At 39.8% G+C, this 23,837-nt stretch overlaps 1 protein-coding gene across 2 annotated transcripts in view; it reads right to left on the reverse strand.

Moving 5' to 3' along the window:
* The window catches only part of GPC6 (glypican 6), a 1,113,398-nt gene that overhangs the window by 80,949 nt on the left and 1,008,612 nt on the right, over nt 1-23,837 (reverse strand). Inside the window, exons 5-7 of one of the 2 annotated variants that reach the window (XM_060636854.3) lie at nt 22,746-22,876; nt 4,579-4,722; nt 507-536 (exon numbers count right to left, since the gene is read on the reverse strand). In XM_060636854.3, the coding sequence (XP_060492837.1) occupies nt 507-536; nt 4,579-4,722; nt 22,746-22,876 (305 nt within the window). The remainder of the gene's footprint in view (nt 1-506; nt 537-4,578; nt 4,723-22,745; nt 22,877-23,837) is intronic. The other variant, XM_060636855.3, reaches the window with a different exon arrangement.

Genomic DNA, 23,837 nt, shown 5'->3' on the forward strand with positions numbered 1-23,837 from the left:
GAAGGAAGGAAAAAAAAAAAGGGTAAACAACCTACACCACAAACTATTTCTTAACCCTCTAAGTTCTCTGTGTTCGCCGATGGAAAAATTAGCTCCTTATGCATGAGAGCTGATGTTGGTTTGTTGTTATTATCAGCGAGGTAATTATTCGCTCAGCACAAGAAGAAAAAAGCCAATATATTCTATCAGGGAAGAGCTAGTTTTTCAGGCAGACTACACATAGTCTGAACATTGGGATAGAATTTAAATCAGCCACCAAACGAGTTAGTCGAACACAAAGCTAAGATTGAAAACCTTGCCATTGGGAGAGAATACCAAAATGGTTATTCACCATAAATACCAGGCAGAGAGGAAAGCGGCTAAACCTGCGGGTCATGCGCAGGGTTCAACACACTCCAGACAATTTGGAAAGGGGAAGAGGAGGAGGAATTTCTCAAGAGCTCTCTGGAATGACCATACAAAGACAAATGAGGATGAGTGTAAGAAAAAAGAAGACCAAAGCTTACACTATGTTGCATTGTCCTCCACACAATCCTCTGGGAAGCAAGAGGAAAACAAATTTAAAGGAAAAAGAAAGAGAGATTATTCTATACATAATAGCACAGCATAGGTACAACGTTTCACTTTGTAGGCTGGTATTCCACCACCCCGCCCCCCTCCCCCAAACTCCCACAGAATGACCAGAAGAATATCTGAGAGGCCTGTATGCACAGTGCGATGTTGAATACTTACTGGAGGTTCATTTTTCTAAACCATCGCCAACTTGATGAATTAACTTCCACGTCTGTTTTTTTTTTCCTTTTAAATCTACTTTTATAAAATATATTCCTCTAAGACACATGATTTAAAGTATATTTTGCGCTGATGAATTAGCTGGAGTGCATGACAGACACTCCCTGCCCTGCGTGTCCAGGAGCTACAGAGCACGTTGTGCTCGATTTTCTGCACTACACAATTAATTGTCTTCCACAGACGATACTCTGAAGTATCTCTGTATTCTCAGATCTACAAAATTAACCGCTTTTGGTTGATGCATTTTTATAATCTGTACCCCCAGTGACATTCCAGTGGAAGTTTCTTTCAAAACATTCATAGTTTCATGTCAAATTATGTCAGAGAATTCATGAAGTGTAAATTTAAGAAAAAAAGGAAGAAAACCAATCTTTTGCAAATAACCACCTCTGGCCTACTTAATTGAAAATCAGTAACAGGAGGTCAGGATAGAGAGACACTAGGGTGGGGATTGGTAACAGGAAACACATGTGACCGTGCGACCAATCTCTTAACCAAGTTAGCTGATGGCATTTGTATCTTCACCAAATCCTGGCTGTTGGCAGGAAGGACTGTGATTGTCTTTGATGAGTCAGTTTTCCATCAGCAGCTGAATTTATACAAATGCATTCATTCCTTATTGGATAATAAAAATAACTTGAGGGTAGTATGTCTGAAAGTCACTGACTACCTAGACTGACTTTTATGCCCATATAACTTTAGAGGAACAAAGGAAAATGTGTCCTAGTGATATAAAAGAGTTTACAAGTTCCTTGCAGATCTAATGGAGGTTAAATGATGGAACTGATGGATTTTTGAGAGAGAGTTTTATTTTAATTATTTTATATAAATTCTAGCAACAGCTTGCCCAGGTTGGGGTTAGGAGCTTTATTTCTAAAATAAACCCCATAATTGCCAGTTCACATAAAAAAATTGCTTTATCATAACTGATATAAGAACATTTACCAAAAGATCCCAAAGTTAATTAACAGAGGTACTCATTTTAAGTGCTAGTAAGAAGCAAATGTCCAAGAGCTTTACAGTTATTTTCACTCTGGCAAAAGCAGTGGGGTGACTGGAATATTCTTTTGATGCTGTCCTTGAAGCATTTTCTTTGCTGAAACACTTAGAGAAATTAAGGGAAGTCTTTTCCAATTATCCTTCTTTTCTGGGACACATGCTTCTTATAAATATTCAGAAAACATCTTTTCAGGAGAAAATTAAAACAGGAGTAGATGACATGAGACTTGTTTATAAACAGTCAAAATAGGCTATAATATATGGCAGACCCATCAAGAGAGTTCACCAGTGCTTGTATCTTGGAGAAGATTTTGTCTGACTGTTGACATATAAGTTGTCACACAACCAGTCCGTCTAAGGTAACCGGTTTACCTATCCACTATTCAGAAATACACTGAACCCTCAAAGGGAAGAAAGCCTTGGGGGCGCCAAGGGCTGCAAAGGAAAGTTCTGATGTTAGCTTTGGGCCTCCTTTGTATTTCTCAAGAATAACCCTGTATAGTTCCTTTTGATGTGCAAACAGTCCCTTGCCCTCAGGGACTGGGATGTAGCTCCAGGTTGGTTAATGGCTGGCTGTGAATTACAAATTGTTAATTCTTAGAATTTGGGAATTTAACTCAATAAAACATTTATAAACCTGCCATTCTCCCTTACAGAGCCTAAAGTCACACCTATGAGGAGCTAAGCATGTGCTGTCAGAGAACATTTTAGAATAAAACCGATTTATTGATTTGAATTCCTATGCACTGAATTTGGTCCTTATGCAGTCTGTCTGGTCCTTGGTTTTTACTCATGTTCATACAATTAACCATTATGAGTTCTTTTCAGAAAAAAATTGATTGAAATACATTTTTGGGAGGTGCATGAAATAGCTTGCTATTTGCCAATACTCTTTAAGACCTTTACATTTGGGGCATTTTGATGATCATCAATTTCCTTTATAAAGGGTTCAAATTCCAGTTTTATTTTCTATCAGATGTGAAACATCATGTGAACGTCGCAAGGCACGGACGCTTTATTTAGGCTGTACTACATTGCACACATACTGCTGTCTCGAGAAAAATGTTTTTCTTGCTCTACTTCCCCTGTTCGAGTGTGTGTTTGTTTTGTGTGTGTTTATTTCTCCTGGAGAGGAGAGAAAACTGTGCTTCTGTTTCAACGGGAAAAACGTTACTTAGTAGTCATAGATATCATTGTATGGATCAAATTCAATGCAAATTTAACTAAGTGCATAATGTTCCCAAATTGTTTTTAAATTTTACCTTATTGTGCTAAGAACACTTAACGTGAGAGGTACCCTCTTAACAGATTTTTAAGTGCACAACACAGAATTGTTATCTGTGGGTGCGATGTTGTGCAGTAGATCGCTAGAACTTACTCATCTTGCCCTGTGCCCCAGTTCTTAAATGAGAGTTTGTGAAAATTCCAAAAAGCTTGAATTACTCCAATAACTAAGTTAGAGCCAACTAAAATGGGGGAAAAAAAAAGAAAAAAAAAGAAAGAGAATTCAAATCCGTACTCACCATTTGTGCTTTGGTTAAAAGGATCCTAACATACGGAAGTTTGTAACGTGAAAACTCGAAAATGGAATCTAACGGTAACCATCATGTCTTTAAAACAATTGGCTAGTTGTTCAAGGGAATCTAACTGGTTGTTTAAAAGAAGAAAGGTGAGTAATTTTAAGAGGGGTTTTATTTGCTAACAAACAGTAATAAATTTATAACGTAATTCAGTGGCTACTCACTTCACTTGCCCCGTCACTTTGGCGCTTTGTGACTAGGGCTTTATGTTGTAAGTACATATGATTTTTATAGACAGAGATGCTGAGATGCATTTACTTGGAGGCCAAACTCAACCAATTTAATCTTAGGAGTTCTACACTGTAGAAGGATATTAACTAAAATGATAAAGTAATTTCTAACAGTGACTAATAAAAGTATTTTCATAACCAGAAATCCCTTGAGATCTGAGTTTATATGACATAATCAGATGTGGTTCAAGTATTTTATGACCTTAGGGTTTTTATCTGTTAGTTTTACATCAAGATAATTGGCAAAATAACATTAACAACACTAAAAATTACAGGTATATAAATTGTTCATGGTGCTATAAATTACATTGAAAATAATTGGGCGGATTTCTTTGAAATTATGAGCTTTTAATTTTTTACAACAAAACTTGATTTTTAAAACACATTAAAAATTGTGTTTACTATGCTCATGGTTGTATTCTCCAAGTAAATTGCTTTGCTGGTAGATATCTTTCGGTCCCCTGACACACATTTAAGTGGATCAAAGAGTGACTATTTCTAAGGATTCCAACTTTTTAAAGACACACAATAAAGAGAAAATGGTAGTAACATTGACTCGGGGTCTCTTGGCAAGGTCTTTCAAACAGAAAACTTATACATGAGAATGCACAGTAAAATCACACTGTTTCATAACTGAATAAATAACGGAAGCAGAGGAATAAGAAATGCGCTATTGTAATTATATCTCTGGAAGATATAGTAACTTAGTCTTCAGATTAATATTGCAGAAGAAATATGAAATTGAAAATTTGGCCACTGCATGAGTGGATTAATAGTGATAAGATGCCTTAAATAATCTAATTCATGACCTAAAGGGAAGATCTCATTATTTTTCAATATTCTAATTAAGACCAGGAGCAGATACAAGAATGAGATGATTTTTACAACCAACTTTTTCAGAGTCCCATCACGTCTTCTGAAGAATAACCCTGGTAACAGGAAGTGCCCACCATGGCCATCAATCCCAGAGAACTCACCAGCCGGTCCAAGCTTGTGCCTGCAGCAGTCGTTGGCCTCTCCTCGGGATTGTAAGGTCTGAACCTTGTATTAAAATTTTCAGGAGCCGAGCGAGCAGATCTGAGGGCTGGAGCAGGTTTGGGTTGGCCACATCCCTGAAAGACCTGGAAGAACCATTGGAAAGGTCAAGAAAGTTACACAATGAGATTCTTTCTAAGATCTTGGTGTAGAAGCATGCAATGTATCTCTAAACTTAAACAACTACAACCACTAATACAACAGAAAGAATTGACTAGACAGATATGGGGTGGCCTGACTCTTATTTTCAATATACACAGTCAATCCTCATTATTTACCGATTTTCTATTTGTGAATTTGCCTACTCGCAAAATTACTGTGTAAGTCCAAAATCAATAGTCATGTGCTTCTGCAGACATGGGCGGAGTGGCCCTATATGCATGTACCCAGATGAGGCCGAAGAAGGTGACACTCTGCCTTCTCGGCTGAGCTCTCATGCTGAAAACAAGTGTCGTTTCTGTGGCCTATTTAGTGCCACGTTTTTCACATTTTTGTGCTTTTACTTGGCAACTTCCCTGTTTAAAATGCCCCCAAGCTTAGGGTTTAGTGTTCCTGAGCACAAGGGGCTGTGACGTGCCATATGGAGAAAGTATGTGTATTAGATAAACTTTGTTCAGGCAGGAGTTATAGTATAAATAAATATAAACTTAAATAAGGTTATGTATTGGTTGGTTGACCAAAAGGTGACTAAAAGCCTGCAGGTGCCTAGCCCTGTGTCTCCATCAGTTCAGTATTTGCTAATTCAATATTTGTAGCAACTTTCTGAAACATAAATACCACAAATAACAACCACTGACCGTATTTAAAAAAAAGGAATTATAATCGTTATGTCACAGGATGGTTTCAGGATTGAATGAATTGCGTCCGAGACATTTTCACGTACTTGCATTTGGCATTCAGTAAATATCCGTTTGGGATTCCTGTTATGGTGACAAGTGTATTTCCTGTAGAGCATATAAGGCCAAATAACGTTGAGTGACTCCCCTCTGAATAATGAAAACCTCTACTGGAAGAGTTCTTTGAAAACTCTCTCTGGAGCAATGGTGTGGAAATAGGACAAGCCCATGTGGTGAAATCCCTGTAATGATAGTTCTCTCTAATTTTGTTGTTGACAGCTGTTCATGTCACAATTAGGTTTGCTGTGGGAAATCAAACATTTCATTGTAATGATCTTAAGGACCGAGCAGCCGGCTCTTTCCCACAGTGATTTCACTCACAGTGGGGTGAGGACGCTTCTTTTTGGCTGTTTTTAGAAGCTTGGTACTATCTGCTGGTTATCAGATGATCCCTTTACTAGAATTACAGAAACTATAGCAACATTTTCAGGAAGTTGTGATGAAGTTTACCTTCACTTTTCTACCATTTTTACACAGGAGGTGATTCTACTTCTAGATACTTATTTGGGCCAGCTTTCTGGGACTATCTCTACGTCAGCTAATTCTTAACCTGCCTGTGTATGTTTAGAATGTATTCCTTTCGGTTTTGTTACTTGATTCTGCGTTAACTCTAAAATAAGCATTTTTCATCAAGCATACTACGGGCTTCTACTGAAGCACGCAGCTCTCCAGTGCCACTCCCAATGACAAATCCCATCTCCAGACACAATTCATTCAGTTCCACCACTACAGCTAATTTCTCTTCTGTTGTATTCAAAAGTTCTCCTTCGGCTCAGCATTTTGCAGAGTGGACGCACTTTGTCTTGCCATTCTTCGAGATTGGTCTTAACACACTTGATTATTCTTCTCTCTCACACAATTTCTGAAGTTGATGGTGTAAACTCATGTGATAAAGATAGTGGGCCCTTTTCTCCCTAGTGCCTCAATCACTTCCCAGTGGCAAGGTCATTGCTGATGGAGGGTATTAACATTTCCAAAGCTCCAGGGTTTTGTTGAGTGTGCTATTCTGGATCCCTTTGAATATGACAGCTGACTTTTAGAAAGTGTAAAGCCTAGGGCAAAACAACGCTAATGGCCTTGCTGGAATTTCTTGAAGCAGGGCACTGAAAGAGTTAACAGACCTTCTTAATTTGCCCTTTGGGAAAAATCTGGCTCACTGGTTTAAATTAAATCAAAGGAGCAAGAAATGCCCTGACAGTATATTAGGGCCCCAGGGGAGATATTTCATCATAACAGAAAACCTTACCACTTGTTTGATTTTTTTTTTTTGAGACTGTTAATTATAATCACAGAACATGAGTAAGTCAACATAGCCCAGTAGCTTTTTGCTATTTATATTTTTAAGGTGGCTTCAGTGCAGAAATTGCTGAGACTATGACCCAAACTGAAGAAAACACTGACTTGTAATTATGACAGAAGCCACATCTCACCCCGTCATCAGCTGGAGTCCTACAGAAAAATCCATTGCAATATGTCACGATACGAATCTTGAAGGTCCTTCAACACAGATTCTATTTTACCCTTAGGAAAAAAGGAAATGCCATAAAGAGACCCTTCCACGTAGAGGGGCCATGCCCAGGGGTCAAGGGCTGGTTTTCGGAATTTCAAGAAACCGGAAAGGAACAGTTGCAAAGGAGACCAGAGCACCCATTCACCCTGTCATTGCTCGGGATTGATTAAAATCCCCTGCCTGATTCTCAATGCAGTGACTATATCTTAAACAACATGTATCCGTCATGTTACTGAGATGAGCAATAAGGTGAAAATCAGTGATTCTGTTTCTGATCCATGCAACCTGTTAGTGAGACAACATGTTTCTCAAACATGGGGTTCGTGGGATGGTTGACAAAAGGAGGTCTTGTGCGGGACATTTGCACCGTCTCAGACAATTTTCTGAGCTTGCGATAGCAGCGGTCTAGTTAGACAAAGTTGTGTGCCTCACGAAGCCCCAAGGCTACGTCATTATAAAGGACCAATAAGCCTTTTACCTGGTGGTCTGAGTACCCCAGTATATTATATTTGGAATAAGGGAAGAAAGAGGAGAATAATGTGAGTCAGTTCAGTGAGAGGCTAAATGAGGTTAGGTTGCATGAGAATTCGATTCAGAGGAGTGGTCAGGGCGGAGGTGTAGATTTGGATCATCAGCCTAAGGCGAAATTTAAAGCCTTGTTGCACTCACCGAGGGTAAGCATGTAGCCAGGTGGCAGGAAGGGCTGAGGACAGCCCAGTGCCATGCCAACATTCAGGGTCCTCCCTGAACTTGAGTCTCCTACTCTGTCAGACGGGAATAATACTATTATTCACCATACAGATAGGCCGCGATGATAAAATGCAATACATAAGGCAGGAAACTAGAAGACGGTGTTTGGAAAAGTTAGTGCTTGACAATTAATTAGCTAATTATGTTATTCTACAATCGGTTTCTTTCTAGAAGTTTTGTTTTTTGACTCAGTAGATTTGAGGGGAAAAAAATGTCTCGGCTGATGTTTCTTAAATGTTTTCCACAAAACATCACTTCCAAGGGTTGTTAACAGTTGTTACATATGCAGTAAATTCCATGTGTCAAAGTTAAATTAGGTACTTAGGTACATAGTAGAACTTTGTCACGTGAATGCGTGTTCTGACTCATCAAAAGAGAGGAGGTCACTTGCAGTGTTCCCCAAATTATTTGGCCTCTGGCTCCTCAGAGGGTGCAGGAGATTCTCACAAGATGGGTGTTCCAGGGAACACACCCCAGGATACGCCGCGAAGGGTGTTCTAACCAACCCAGAGAAGTGATTCAGATGTAACACTTAGATTAGAGGCATCTATTTAGAGGTGTTTGTGAAGCCATTCCACCTCCACTACGTTTTTTTCTTTTTTCTTTTTCCTTTTAGATAAAACAAGTTTTTAAAGTTGAATTTTATTTGCATACAATGTTATATTCCTTTCAGGTATATAACATAGTGAATCGATATTTTTATACATTACAAAATGATCACCTCAATAGTTCTAGTTATCATCTGTCACTATAGAAAATTATTACAATATTATTGACTATATTCCCTGTGCTGTCTTTTACAACCCTGCGACTTATTTATTTTATAACTGGTAGTCTGCACGTCTCAAGCCTCTTCCCCTATTACACTCTCCTCCCTTCTAGCAACTGTATTTCTTCTTTCTATCGGCCTCTGTTTTGTCTTCTTTGGTTTTTTTTTTTTTTTTTTTTTTACGTTTATTTATTTTTGAGACAGAGAGAGACAGAGCATGAATGGGGAAGGGTCAGAGAGAGGGAGACACAGAATCTGAAACAGGCTCCAGGCTCTGAGCTGTCAGCACAGAGCCCGACGCGGGGCTTGAACTCACGGACCATGAGATCATGACCTGAGCCGAAGTCAGATGCTTAACCGACTGAGCCACCCAGGCACCCCTGTCTTCTTTGGTTTTTTAGATTGCACGTATAAGTGAAATAATATGGTTGTATTTGTCTTTCTCTGTCTGACTTATTTCACTTAGCATAATCCCTCTCGGGCCATCCATATTGTGGCAAATGCAAGATCTCATTCTTTTTAATGGCTGAGTAATATTCCATTACTCAACTTCTTTATCCATTCATTTCTTGAGGAACAGTTGGGTTGCTTCCATATCTCAGCTATTGTGCTGCGATGAACATAGGGGTATGTATATTTTTTCAAATTGGTGTCTTTATTTTCTTTGTATAAATGTCCAGAAGTGAAATTCTTGGACTGCATGGTAGTTCTACTTTTAATTTTTTAAGAAACTTCTGTATTGTCTATAGAGGCTTCACCAATTTACATTCCCGCCAACAATGCATGCACCCCTTGCTGCCTTTTTTTCTTTTCACAGTTTATTTATTTATTTTGAGAGAAAGAGAGAACATGGGGGAGGTGCAGAGAAGGAGGGAAGAGAATCCCAAGCAGGCTCTGAGCTAAGAGCGCAGAGTTTGATCTCACAATCCGTGAGATCGTGACCTGAGCCAAAATCAAGAGTTAGATGCTTAACTGACTGAGCCACCCAGGTGCCTCCCCCCCCAACTACCTTTAATTCAAGGGAAGAAATACTGTTTTAAGTCACTAACGGTTTTTTCTTTACAACAGAAGAGAAGTTTCTAGAGAGCACAGTTGTAGGTGAGCCACATTTGATTGTGGAACAAATCATAAGCTTTAATCCTTGAAGAAACAGAATCAGTATCATCTGCCTGTCTTCCTCCAAGGGATGCTGTAATAGATAATTAGATACAGCCCATGGGGGATATGTTCCAAGACCTCTAGTGAATGCCTGAAACCATAAATAGAATCAAATCTTATATACACATTTTTTCCCTATATGTATGTACTTATGATAAAGTTTAATTTATAAATTAGGCACAGTAAGAGATAAACAACAATAAGAGGCGATAAAATTGAACAATTATAACAAAAGACCATCATAAAAGTTATGTGAACATGGAACCCCCCTCTTAAAATATCTTACTGTTACTGTATCACTCTTCTTCCTGTGATGAGGTGAGAGGATAAAATGCCTACAAGAGATGAAGTGGGATGAGTGACGCAGACGCTGTGATATGGTGTTAGACTGGTGGTGGCCTTCTGACAGAGGAAGGTAGGTCAGAAGGAAGGTCATCTGCTTTGGGATCACATTTGAGTGCAGGTAACTGAAAAACTGAAACCATGGAAAGCAAAACCATGGATAAGGGGGGACCGCTGGAATTTGGAAAAGTAGCTGGCAGTCCCAGTGTAGACAGGTACCACAAATGTACAACAGAATTTTCCTTCGTGCTTAGCAGGCTTGAAAAACCTGTGGGTTTGGGGAACATATCTGCCTTATGAATTCTCTCTTTTAAGAAGATTACTAAAATAATGTCTCAGAAGTATGCTGGCATTCTGAGATTAAAGACGCTGACGTTAAAGCTACAAAGTTCTGAAAGAAGAGACATTTTATTGTTTCCGAGAGGTGAGAAAGAGAGGAAGGTGTGGTGATAACAGGTTTGAATGCCGTGTCTTAGGTTTTAAAATATAAGCCGTTTTCCCTTAAGGACATCTCAGCGTCTTAACATATTTCCCTTAAAATAAAACAACATGGTATGCACTTTTCCAGAAGCACCCGTAGCTTTATACCTATATCTCTTTGTCTTCTGCAGGTTGATTATACATTCACAAAAGTCATTACTGGTGACCTGATAAGCAGTGGCTGCTGATCAATCCTGTCTCGGCTCCTATGTTTTTAAAAAAATTCTATCTTCTCAGTTTCTGCTCAGTGGGTTCTTATTGTGGTGGGATGTTGCTATTCCCATATATCGTTCTGAAAATTTGCAAACAGAACTCTAATCTTTCATATTAATATGGGTGGCAGTTAATGCTACCTAGATTTATTTGGACTTGGTATTTTGAGAGTAAGTAATGTTTTATTTACTTATGAGATTCTAATTTAAATTACAGTGTTGATGAGTGAACTGTTTGTTAGATGACCACTTGGGGAATTCAAATCTATCCCAGTTGTTCCCAAGGAAACAGAAGCTATCATATCTGCATGGGCTTTACATATGTTTTGTCCAAGTGTGGTCATTGTTTTCATGAGAGACAGCTGTGGCCTAAGAGAAAGGCCATGAACGAGAGTCTAGACTTTCTCCTTAAACCTATATGACCTTGGAGTAACATTCTCCCCCATTCTCATGGCTGCTGGGAAGACAGAATGATATGATGCTTTGAAAAGACACTAAAAATATGAGGCATATAAAGGTATATTATTGAAGTAATATTTTAGCAATTAAATAGCACAATAATGGATAACAAATCAAATCTATGGATTATGCAGAGTGATGCATGGGTAATCTTTCATGAAGAATTGGATCTTAAATATTTTGTTCATTGCTGAATCCCAGAATCTGCAAGAGTTCCTAGCACACAGTATGTTTTGTTTTTTTGTTTTTGTTTTTAGTTTATTTATTTTGAGAAAGAGAGAGCATGAGCAGGGGAAGGGCAGAGAGACAGGGAGAGAGAGAATCCCAAACAGGCCTCAGACTGTCAGAGAAGAGTCCATTGTGGGGCTTGAATCCATGAACTGTGAGATCATGACCTAAGCTGAAACCAAGAGTCAGATGCTTAAATGAATGAGCCACCCAGGAGCCCCATAGTACATGCTTTTCTTAAAAAAACAAAAACAAAAAAAACACAAACAAACAAACAAACAACAACAACAACAACAAAAAACCCTGGGAATGAAAGCTTATGGATAAATAAAATTTTTAGTTATAATTTCACCCTTTTGCAAACATTTATGGAAGGCAATTAGCAAACAGATTTCTGTAAGACAAGACTGGAAAGGAAAAGAGAGCTTTCACTTACTGAATGTCCATGATGGGCCAGACCCTGTGCTATGTATTTTATATACTTTATCACAAAGAATCATTATCTCTCCAGAATCAGCCTAACATTTCTTTCTTTGGACTTCAGGAAAAACAATGAATCATGGGTCTGTGTAAAAAACTCATTTGATATTTCCCTTATTCCGTTTACCGTGCCAACTTAAAGCAAAACCAAATCAACAACTTTGTTTAAACTGATAAATAAAACCAAAAAAAACCCTGTTCCTTGATCGCTTGATAACAGTTACCCACTGTGCTTGGAAAGCCAATTAGAGAGTAAGACCTTGTGTATATAATAGTCAGGCTTGGCTCTCTGATTAATGGCGGGTGAGCTAAGAGACACAGGTTCTAGAGGAAACTGGGCTCACGTCTCAAGCAATGGCTGTTGCTTGTAGCAAAGTGGAAGGCAAATCAGGCTGTTTGCAAAGCATCCCTTTCTGAGCATCGCCACTTGCCCGTGGCTGCAGTTGAAGGGTCTCCCTGTCCTTGACTGTCTAGGGTCAGCACAGAGTTGGGGTCCTTTTTCAAAGAAGTGTAATCTGGAGATAGAAATGGGCGTGCAGGAGTTGTCCACATATCATTAGTAAATAGATGTGAATAAGTTGAAATGTTTTCTTAAATCCCAGTTTATTAAGAGTCATAGCCAGAAAAGCCATATCATCACCATGACACAAGATTAAACTGACACCCTAGAGCCTAATTTCACAATGTTTTTTGCATTCTGCTAATATCCCACGAAGACTTTTCCTGAATATAAACCGAAAACTTTTAATAATGACTTCTTTCTTTTGATATATAAAATTACTGTGCTCATTACACAAACATTTTAAATATCAAGGCTTTTTCTTTTTCTTTTGTTTTATTAGTTTGCCAGCTCTCTTTATGGATTGATTTTTTAAGAAAACATGTTTTCATCCTAATGTCTCAGAACAATCTGCTCTTTTCTTGTGTTCTTTCACCCACCCCTCCTTCTCTCTCTTCCTTCCCTTCTCTCTTCCTCTCTTTTTCTTTGCTCCCTGACTCATGCTTTTTTCCCCCTAAAGACTGATTACAATGATCCCTTGGCCAAGTTGTCTGGCAAACTCCACATGGGTCCCTGGGCAGGCTCAGGACTCCGTGAAGAGAATTTCGGGTTATATTGAATCAAGTCAACTCATCAGTTTCAGCTTTGGCTGCTTTTCACTGGCTTCAATTTTCAAAAGCCAGCTACCATGTCAGTTTTAAGGTTTTAAAAATTTACTCCCAGTGCTTATGCAGCTTGGTTCCAGAATATCTGGAATATCTGTCAGATGTTTTGCATACATCTTAAAATTGTTTCTTCAATAAAAGCAAATTCGTTCCATTTGCTTGAGAAGATGATTTTTTTCCCTTGAAGCGTTTGCCTTCCTTAAAGAGCAGAACACCTTAACATTTTCTCCCAAATGATACAAGGAACTGAACAAAGCGTATTTTGAGAGTGGAGACGAAGAGACCTTAACCTTCTTGGCCTGGCTAAATGATTATTTTATATGCCCTTTGTTTATGAGTTTTAAGATCATTTTGCTGAATTTACATAGATGTGTAGATTTCATCAGCCTGGCTCTGTATCATCCATTCAACCCATCACACAAACAATATTCATTGAGTGTCACTATGGCCAGACATAGGTGCCACCCGGACATGCCCCTGCTCTCATGAAGGTTCCGACAAGAAACTGGACAATTACATCATGATAAATGCAGTGGGGGCACCCACAAGGGGCAACTAACCAGAATGGAGGGTCAGAGAAGGATTTCTAGGATAGCAGTGCTGTGTTCGAACTGGCTCTTATGGGCTCACAAGACCACTCGTTAAATTTTCAGGAATTCTGCAAGCCAGTCATTAAACAGTGATTATTAAAAGCTAAACTGTAGAAACTTAAAGAAATTTGTATACGTTATATTGAAAACAAAGGTAATATATACTCAAAACTCATTACTTCCTAATTACTTACTATTACTTATGCCTTTGAGGTTATTTATGCCAATTGTATCAGTAAAGGGGGGAAATGTTACCTTGTGGTGAGCTACTCTGTGTTCAGTGACATCATGTTGGTAGCATGAAATCACCATGGTGGGAATATTTACACAACAGAAATTGGCAAGCACTACATGGTTAGTAACTAACTGCATAGTTAATAACTGCATTTCCATGGTTAACTGCATGGTTACTGCATTGAGAGCTGGTTGTGCAAGCATTTGCCAGTATATCACTGAATCTTACCCAGAAGTAAAGAAATAGTTGGCATGTGCCAGAAATACTGGAAGATGGTGCATATTTGGTGTTCGGGGTGGAGAGGACAGGATGTTCCAGGATGAGAGGACAGCTTGTGCAAAAGCATGGAGGTGACAGAGGATGGTTCTTCTGAACAACAAAGCCAGGGCCACCTTGTATGTGTGGCACATACAGAGGTTCTCTCACTTCCTATGTTAAAACGTCCAGTAGGGCTCAGACTCGGTTGGTCTTATCCACTACCACCTCCATAGCATCTAGTATGGTGCTCGGAAGATAAAAAATGCTCAATAAACATTTGCTTCAATAATTCCAGGTGGAGACAGTGGTGAGTGGTGGCCTGGGGAGACAGGCTAAGGACAACATTGTGCTGGGCTACGTCTGGACTTGAGTCTAATGGCACCTGAGAACCGTGGAAAGCTGGTAAGCAGGGGAGTAATGTGAACACATCTGCATTTTTAGCAATCCATCCGGTGACTGTGGAGAATAGATGAGAGCGTGGCAAAACCAAAGGCAGGGAATAAATTAGGAGGCTATAATCCACATGGGAGATGATAAAATTAAGGGAGCCACGGTGGATGGATTCAAAAGAGATTTAGAATGACTGATCAGTGGGGTCCATCATAGACCGACTGTGATGGCGAGGGAGAAGGGGAAGTTGAGGAGTCAGCTGGGTTTCTGTCTAGGATGAGGTGCAGCAGAGGGCACCATCTCTGGGGAGGGAGGCTTTCTGGGAGGACACGAGTACAGTTTTGGATAGCGCTATTGCGGGTGGCAGGTGGGGATGTGTGGCTGACCCTTGGATAAACAGGCATGATCCGGAGAGCAGTCTGGGCTGGGAGAGATTTGGGGTGAAATTACTCCCGTCCCTGTAGCAAAGTCAGAACACTGTGTCCGAGGAGGTCTCACTTTTCTGCGGAAGAGCTCTTTTTCTCACCCACCCCCATGCGCCCCAAATGTTAAAGACATTTCGTCTAGCTAACAGGTCACGTGTATTAATAAAGAAATGATTGATTCTCACTTTGTAAGGCATCTAGGCTGGTGTTTTAAGATCTATTCTGGAATAATGAGGTGAAATGAAAGAGACTTGCAAAACATGTTAGAAGAAAGACTTATAGGAAGCCATATAATTCAAACATTTGTGGCAGAACAAGTTACTGTAAACACACAGCGGTAGCTCCTTCCTATGCATACATGTAGGATGGCTGGGGCACTGACTCTCTGAAGCCAGGAGGACGTTGTATCCCTGGGTAGGGGGCAACACTAAGAGCCGGGGATGACTGTATATGGGTCACAATGGGTCTACTGAATTCCTCAACACGACCATCTGTGGCCCCTGGAAAGCCTGATTCTAAGGAAGGAGTTCTCCTCAAAGTTCTAAGGAGTTCCCTTCTAAGGAGGATGTTGGAAGAAGACTTTCTTTCAGGCGAGTGAGAGGGTATCTTCCTCTGTTTCTAAGAATGCACTGAATGTTAAAAAACCGAATTGAGTTTCAGTCACCTATTCTTGAGTAAGCTTCATTAAAGGTAATCTTCTTATCTTTTGCCCTGAAGTTAAAGTGAAGGAAAATCTTAAGATAAATCTCCAAAGGTTAGAGATAATCAGGAGTTTCCCTTTATCATCAAAAGGAGGGAATTTTTTTTTTTTTTAAATCCCTGTACATGGAAGGAAAGTTAAAACTAGTTTGCTTGGGATGTGTTTCTTTTAATGCATTGTAGGCATTTTTCTCGAACCTTCATTTTACTTTATAAGAAAAGGTGTCTTTTTTCCCCCCTTCCTTTCTTTTCTTTGTATGTAGCATCTGAAAAATCTGGCTTTCTTATCCAGTGACGTCACAAACAGGAATAGAACAGATTCTAGTTTTCTGTGTAGAAATAGAGAAATCAAAGAATAAAAGATGTTTCAAGGAGGTCACTGTTTCTTGGTGAAATATTATAAGTAAGAGCTGACGGGCAGAATATAAACTTTGAAATTTTGAAAAACCAGAGAAACTATTCTGAATATTCTGAATCGAGACATCACTGAGGACTCCCTCTTTTCTTTTAAAAACAAAACTGAACAGGGTGCCTGGGTGGCTCAGTCGGTTAAGCTTCTGACTTTGGCTCAGGTCATGATCTCGCGGTTTGTGAGTTCGAGCCCTCCACCAGGCTCTGTGCTGACAGCTCAGAGCCTGGAGCCTGCTTTGGATTCTGCATCTCCCTCTGTCTCTGCCCCTCTCCTGCTTGTGCGTGCGTGGTCTCTCTCTCTCTCTCTCTCAAAAATAAACATTTAAAAAAAACCCGAAGAAGAAATAGAAATAGAACTTTATAATAAATAGTATTGCTATTTGCTTTTTTCCTCAGAAATCAGGCAGAAGGAACTGAGCCACTTGTCAATGCAGCAGGCCAATTATTCCCTTAATGTAAGAATAATGTGATATTAGGCAAAGGCCAGTGACATTCTTCTAAAACCTTTTGCTGTATCGGCACTGGTGTGATCACCAGGTAGGGAGTAAGTTGCTGACAGCCTCTCTCCACCCCACTCTTCTCCCCGAGCCCCTTCCTCCTGAAGGCTTTGTTCGTTAGACATTTCTTCAGTGCCATGTCATGCCACGGGCCATGCCAAAATATGTGACCCTTGCAAGGTGCTTCACTGCCATTGAAAATAACACCGAGCACAGGTGACTTTCAGAGTAGGTGTATATATCACCTCCTGCTCTTCGAATCTGAGATGTTAAAGAGAAGCTCACAGGCCATCATGGAGGAGGCAAAACCACAGAGCCAATCAATGCTCTTTAGGATTTACACATCATAGATGTTTTCAATAACAGCAATTAAAACATTGAACTTGTACAAGTGGTTTCAATTTGATAAATCCTGCGTTAAGCATTGTACATGGATGACATCATTTTACTCTCAAAAAAGTCTATGAATAGGTACTACCAGCATCCTCATTTTTTAATTAAAATTTTTTTTAATGTTTACTTCTTAGAGAGAGAGAGACAGAGACAGAGAGACAGAGTGCGAGCAGGGGAGGGGCCGGGAGAGAGGGAGACACAGGGTGTGAAGCAGGCTCCAGGCTCTGAGCTGTCAGCACAGAGCCTGACGTGGGGCTTGAACTCACCAAACTGTGAGATCATGACCTGAACCGAAGTTGGACGCTTAACTGATGGAGTCATCCAGGTACCCCTTCACGTTTATGCTATTTTAAAGAACACTAGACTGACTTCAAATACATTTTAAGGTGTTTTCTATTCTTTATTGTTGAAGTCTCTGTGGCATTATACTTTCACATTCCAAATCAGCTCAGCAAAATACAATGTGGTTTCCATGCATACAATGATGCGATAGGATGACTCTCTAAAGAATGTAATAACAAATAAGATGTAACTCCTGTCTTCAAATAATTTTTAATCTTGGAAGGAGAAGGTAAGTACGCAAATAACCACAACACGAGAAATATCATGTTTACTGCCTTAAGAAGTGCACACAGAATCTAGAAGCTCAAAGTAAATATAAACACCACTGGAATAAAAATATACTTATTTGAGCTAAATTCTAAACAGTGTCTTCATATCCGAAAGAAGATAGTTTCCACATGTGATATCATTGGTGTCTGAATGTTTTGAAAAGGAAAAGATCCCAAGAAAAATATCTGGATGCTCAGAAAGGAAACTCTAACCGGTAGTGAAGAGATAAAGAGATAATGTTCACAATACTGTAAACTGTGCAGAACTGGAAAAGCACATTTCAAAGAACCCTTCATTTCACAGATGAGGAAACTAAGACCCACTACCTAGAGGCAGATGTTATTATATTCTCTTTTCTGTCCTCTTAGGTTTTTTTTAAATCTTCATTTGTGCTGGAGATTCAGAAAGAGTTGTCTCGAGAAAATTAAGTACCTGAAGGCCACCCTGCTCTTCCATAATGGGTTCTACCCTCGTCTGTAATAAGTATTAATTGAATGGATGGTTTCAATTGGAATTTAATGGCTCCCTTCTTAATTTAGATTCTATCTGACAAACCAATCTTTTCCTGGATTAGGTTTGAAATTATTCCTAATGCAGTTAAATTATATCGAGTGAGATCAGTTTCACCTTCCCTGATAGGATTAGGAGGAGACTATCAACACATCTGAAATTCACAGACAGGGACTCAGCAAGGTTTGTCCTCCCTTCCCCTGGGGAATTTCCACAAACCTGCAAAGTTCTTTGATTTGTGTAGGTAACAGAAGCGGTAGAATAATAAGGGTGCTTTCCTGTCTGTGATGAAGATGGTTAAATTGGTGAATGTGACAAGCTTGGTTGGTTGGGGCTTGAAGAACTAACAGCATGTGTTTCTCATCGGAAGGTTCCCTGTGGTACGTGTTGGGCAATAGCCCTCTTGTGTGAAGGCTGTTTCCTCCAGGGCTGAATTATGTCTAGACCAGGTGGGAAGACACTTACTGAGGAAACAGTGGCATACTGGGAAAGTCTTCTTTCTTTGGATCAGACCATTTGCAGTAGTAATCCCAGCTCGCCACTTGGTAGTTGCGTGACTTTAGGCAGGCTACTTAATTTCTGTAAATTTAACACTCTTTACCTATAAAATCAGGAAATAGATGTTCTACAAGATTGCAGCAAGGATTTGAAATAAGTACATAAAGCATCTAGAAAGAGACTGACATGAGGGCAGAGGATCTATTTTGTCCTCTACTACATTCTTCAGGCTTGGTACATGATAGGGTATTTGGTGAATGAATATAATAGGTGTTCAACTAATGGTGGCAATGATGATTATCATTGTTACTAGGTGATTATTCGCCCAAAAAGAACCAACCAAATTTTAACACGCGTTTGTCTCCAGTCTTTAAAATTGTGTATATACAGGGGCACCTGGGTGGCTCAGTCAGTTACGCATCTGACTCTTGATTTTGGCTCAGGTTGTGATCTCATGTTTCATGAGTTTGAGCCCCACGTTGGGCTCTGTGCTGACATCGTGAAACCTGCTTGGGATTCTGTCTCCCTCTCTCTCTCTGCCCCTCCCCTGCTCACTCTCTATCTCTCTCTCTCTCTCAAAAAAAAAAAAAAAAACACTTAAATGTGTATATACACATATATACACATGTAATGATATATGTAATGTATTATATAACATATGATATTATACAAAGAATATACAAACCAAGAATTTGAAATAAGTGCCATAATGCTATTCCCAAATTATTATAACTGGATCATACAACTTCATATAGCCAATGTATTTTTTTAAGTTTATTTATTTATTTATTTAGGTGATCTCCACACCCAATGTAGGGCTCAATCTCATGACCCTGAGATCAGAGTTGCATGCCCTTCTGATTGAGCCAGCCAGGCGCCCCTAGCCAATGTATTTTTTTGAAAGGAATGTCAGTATCCCTTACAGATAACAGTTTAGCTGTGGGCTAAATAGGAGAGGAAAAGGATCTGATAATATCTGTAAAAACAGATCTAAGATAAGATTGGAGCACAAGCACACATGGTGAGAACAGATCTTTTCATTGGTCGGTAAATCCCACTACATGAGCTGTTCCCTCCTACAGATACGAGGAGAACCATTAGGGAAATTTCCTATCTGAAACTGCTGCATGTTCCTCTCCACCTTCAGACAGCAAAAGGGAGACAACAGTAGTCTTTTATACTTTGTACTATCACAACCTGAGAAAAGGATGGAAGCCGTAAGTGATGAGGTTAGACAAGAGAACTTTTTCATGAGAATTCAGCATGGTGGGAAGCGCAAGGTATGTTATGAAGGGAATCGGACAGAAAGACGGACAACTGGAGTCCTTCTGGCTTTGCCACCCTGTCTCCTCGGCTTCTCATGAAGGTATTACTGAAAGTCTCCGAACTTTCTCTTAATATTTGGTCTATGCAGCACAGATTTGCTGAACTCCGCCCTTATGTGAGACTGGCTTTGGAGGCACCCTCCTCCTTGTAACGCAGTGATCTGGCAAAGTGGCTTCTGCCACCAGACCACCCTCTATGCACCCCTCACGCACCATGAGGGGTTTGTAAGTTACTTAACCTTTCTATGCCTTAGTTTCCTTATCTGGAAAATAGGGGGGGAGTTCTATCTCATCATAAGCATTGTTATAAATACTGCATAACATAAACCATATAAAGCCCAGTACAGTCCCTTGCAGTAAGCATTCTACACATATGATCTAGCAGTTATAAATACTGTTGCTTTTCCGAAAGAGGCTCTGGAATGACTTCTATCAGCCACTGGTGTAATAAGGTCAATGATTTTCTAAGGAGAAGTTACCAATCATATCCTGGAGTAAAAAGTCATTTTAATTTGTGAGCTTTACAACTCTCAGGACGTCTGTCCACCCCCCACCCCTACCCTCAATTAGGAAATAGCTTCTGGCTTCACTCAAAACCTTATCAGAAGGCAAGGAAGTCTCGTTATGCAAATACTATGGTGAAAGTGTGGAAATCTAGAATTTCCATTCCTTGTCACTGTCTATCAAGGGTGACTGAGGGGCCTCTGAAATAGGAAAAAGACAACCCTCCAGTTCTTAGCTAGAATGTAGATTTCAGACTTTAGTTCATTCATAATTTCATGGATATGGTTTATATGGAAAATGAAACTACCTATTTCCAAATTCCATTCCCTTGATGCAATAAAGCCTCTTTAGGAACATATCCGCCTCTTCAGCAAATCCTATTGGTGTTTCCTGCTAAATGTGTCCAAGTTCCAACCACCTGTTACCTCTCCCCTGTGTGTGAGGCTGGCTTTGGTCCTTCCTCAAACCCTCTTCCAGATGGTAGCCTGCCTCCCATCCTTTTTTCCTGCAGAACCTCTCCTCTCTCCCTTTCCTTAACTCCCTCCCCTTTGCCCTGTGTCAAGACTACCAGATACACCTTTTCTAGCCCCTTTGACATTTTTTGTACTGTTATTTTATGACCCGCTATGCTGTATCCTCTAAGGTGAGTGTCCTCTTACATGCCCTATATTATTTCTACTCTTGATTTTGACATTTCTTACCAAGAAATACGTCTTTTTAAAAGCACATCCCTTATTAACAGCCCTACTATTATAATGTAGTTGGACAAATTCAACAAAAATGTCTCATCCACATTCTGGGAAGAGAGAGAGTCCATCTGACCTCTTCGAGAATTTTTAATAGAGTAACTTGAACACGAATGCACACGCTCCAGTGCAAATCCTTCTAAGAAGTGTGATGGTCTCAAACTGCAGACACGTCTGTCAGTGTACAACTCACGCCGTCTCCTGCAGGGCTGTTTTGAATATTAGCAACCTCAGGTTCTGGTACTTAAGCACTGCTGAGCTAGTGACCTCTCAAAACAACACGAGTCCCCGTCTGGGCAGTAGATTTGAGAGGAATAAATGATTGCGATTTGTTTCCCCAGGAAAGAAAGAAAATAGCTTTTTGCGGAACCCCCGAACGTGCCATTTCCCCAACAGGCAGTGGTGATTTGGAGCATCTTCCTTGACACAGGCTCCCCCAAAGCTCATTAAAAGCCAGATCTAGGCCTATACAACTTTTGGCTTGTTCCTCTCTCAAGGACAGAGAGAAAGGGACCCAGGCCAGATGTTTTCTTACCCCGCTTGCTACCAGCTCACCCTGAAAAGCCCAAATCTGGCTTGATTCAGACTCATCCAAGGAGACCTAGTCTGATTCCATGGCTGGCTTTCTGCCCTGCAATTTCTCCCCATCACACACCCCTTCTTGCTTGATTATATTTGAAATCTCACAAAGGATTTTACAAATCGAAGAAAGCTAAGCATGCATCTCTTTGGCTGACCTATTTTTCCGTGAACGACTTTCAATTAAAACGCAATCACTCAGTCACCAACCAGGTTCAAAGGACTGATATAGATTTGGTTAGTGTTTAATGACAGGGAGACCAGTAAAGAGCACATAAGGGCTTTGTGTAGTCGTCATTGTGGGTGAAAAGGGGCGATGAAGGGACAGGCTGGAGACCCTTTGCAAACTTCTTCATTTGGCGTAATGCAGGTTCTGCTTATCTTCAACTGAGCAGAGACAAATAAAAATTGGGCACCTGGCATTTGGGGTCTCTGCAGCTGCAAACCCAGAAGCTCTGTCTCATATGATTTATGAAAATGAGCTTTTCTTCTTTTAACGTGTGCTTGACTTCATACAAAGGAGCACTTTCCCCTAAAGAGTCATTAATGAAGGTTACACCATAGTCTTAAAACAGGAAGTCAGATGAAATGTTTAATTATTTACGACGGAACATATAGAACATTTGCTGGGTTTGCACAGCTGAAGATATAATTAGAAGTTCCTAGAGAGAGAACAGGCTGACGGTGTGCAGAGATTTCAAACATATTAAAAAGAAAATTCCCCCCAAATTGCTCACAAATGTGAGGGATTAGTCAATATACCTGGGACTCTCTGAAACTTCATGATTGAGTAGCTGAGAATAAAAGATTGCTTCCCCTCTCAATGCCATTTTGGTAGACATTTTGAATGCAATAGCAAATTTGTAGCTCACCAGGACAAGCTCTCTGACGATGTATTAGAATTCATAATCCCAGTCGACACATCTAGTTACTTCTTTTTTCGATTCCTGCACCTTCCTTATTAGTACAAACATGACTAATGCAAATACCTTTGCAGACACCTGCATGCTGTTTTCTTGCATGTTCATAATGGCTTCAGAGATCTTGACATCTATTGGGTCCATGACAGACTCAATGTTGAATGGTCCTTCCAGTCGTTCTGCCACCAAGAGCATTGCATCTGTTAAAACACAGGAACATGATTTATTTATAGGAGAACACAGAGCTCCAAGTCATTAGCCTGTGTTTAAACATTTCCAACAGAACTGGTTGAAAAATAATCATTCATTCAAAATTTATTTTTAAAGTTTATTTATTATTTTCAGAGAGAGAGAGGGTGCACAAGTGAACAGGGGAGGAGCAGAAAGACAGAGAGAGAGAGAGAGAGCGTGAGAGAGAATCTCAAGCAGGCCCCCCACTGTCAGCACAGAGCCCCATGTGAGGCTCAAACTCATGAACTGTGAGATCATGACCTGACCTGAAGTCAAGAGCCAGACGCTTAACCGACTAAGCCACCCAGGTGCTCCCCATTCATTCAAAATTTTTATTTGCTTTTATGTAGTCCAAAAATGGGGTGGATGACTAAATACCAAAGCAGTATTTTATTTAATTTCATTTGAATATTTAAAATTATTTTACATGTATAAAACCAGGCTTAAAAATAAGAAAATTTGTTCATATTGAAAGAGTTGAAGGTATCTTAGTATTCCACATGAAGTTAAACCAAAGAACAAAAATAGAAACAAAGCAAAATTAGGTCAGGGATCAAGTAGATTTCAAAAAAATGGAATCTAGCCTCTTTTCACCTGGAGGATGGGGAAAATTGAGAATATTAAAGAAGAAGTGCTAATGCATGGATTTGGGTGCACAAAGGTCCAGACACTACTCAAACCTTTCTAGATTTCCCAAGAACAGACCTGTCCCTGATTTGTACTATCACACCACTTCGGACGCCCTTCTGGGTTAGCACTTAGGCATGCTTTGGGATAGAGACACATCTGTTACTTGGTTTTGTATATTCAAGGCTTATTATGGTGCCTATCACATTTTAAGCATCCAAAAATGTCTGTGAAACAAAATTGAGCTGAATTCAACTGAAGTATTGTTTGGGAAGCTTTAGTTTTCTGGAAAAGATGGTAATA

Source organism: Panthera onca, chromosome A1 (assembly GCF_046562875.1).
Source record: "Panthera onca isolate mPanOnc1 chromosome A1, mPanOnc1 haplotype 2, whole genome shotgun sequence".
Taxonomy (NCBI): domain Eukaryota; kingdom Metazoa; phylum Chordata; class Mammalia; order Carnivora; family Felidae; genus Panthera; species Panthera onca.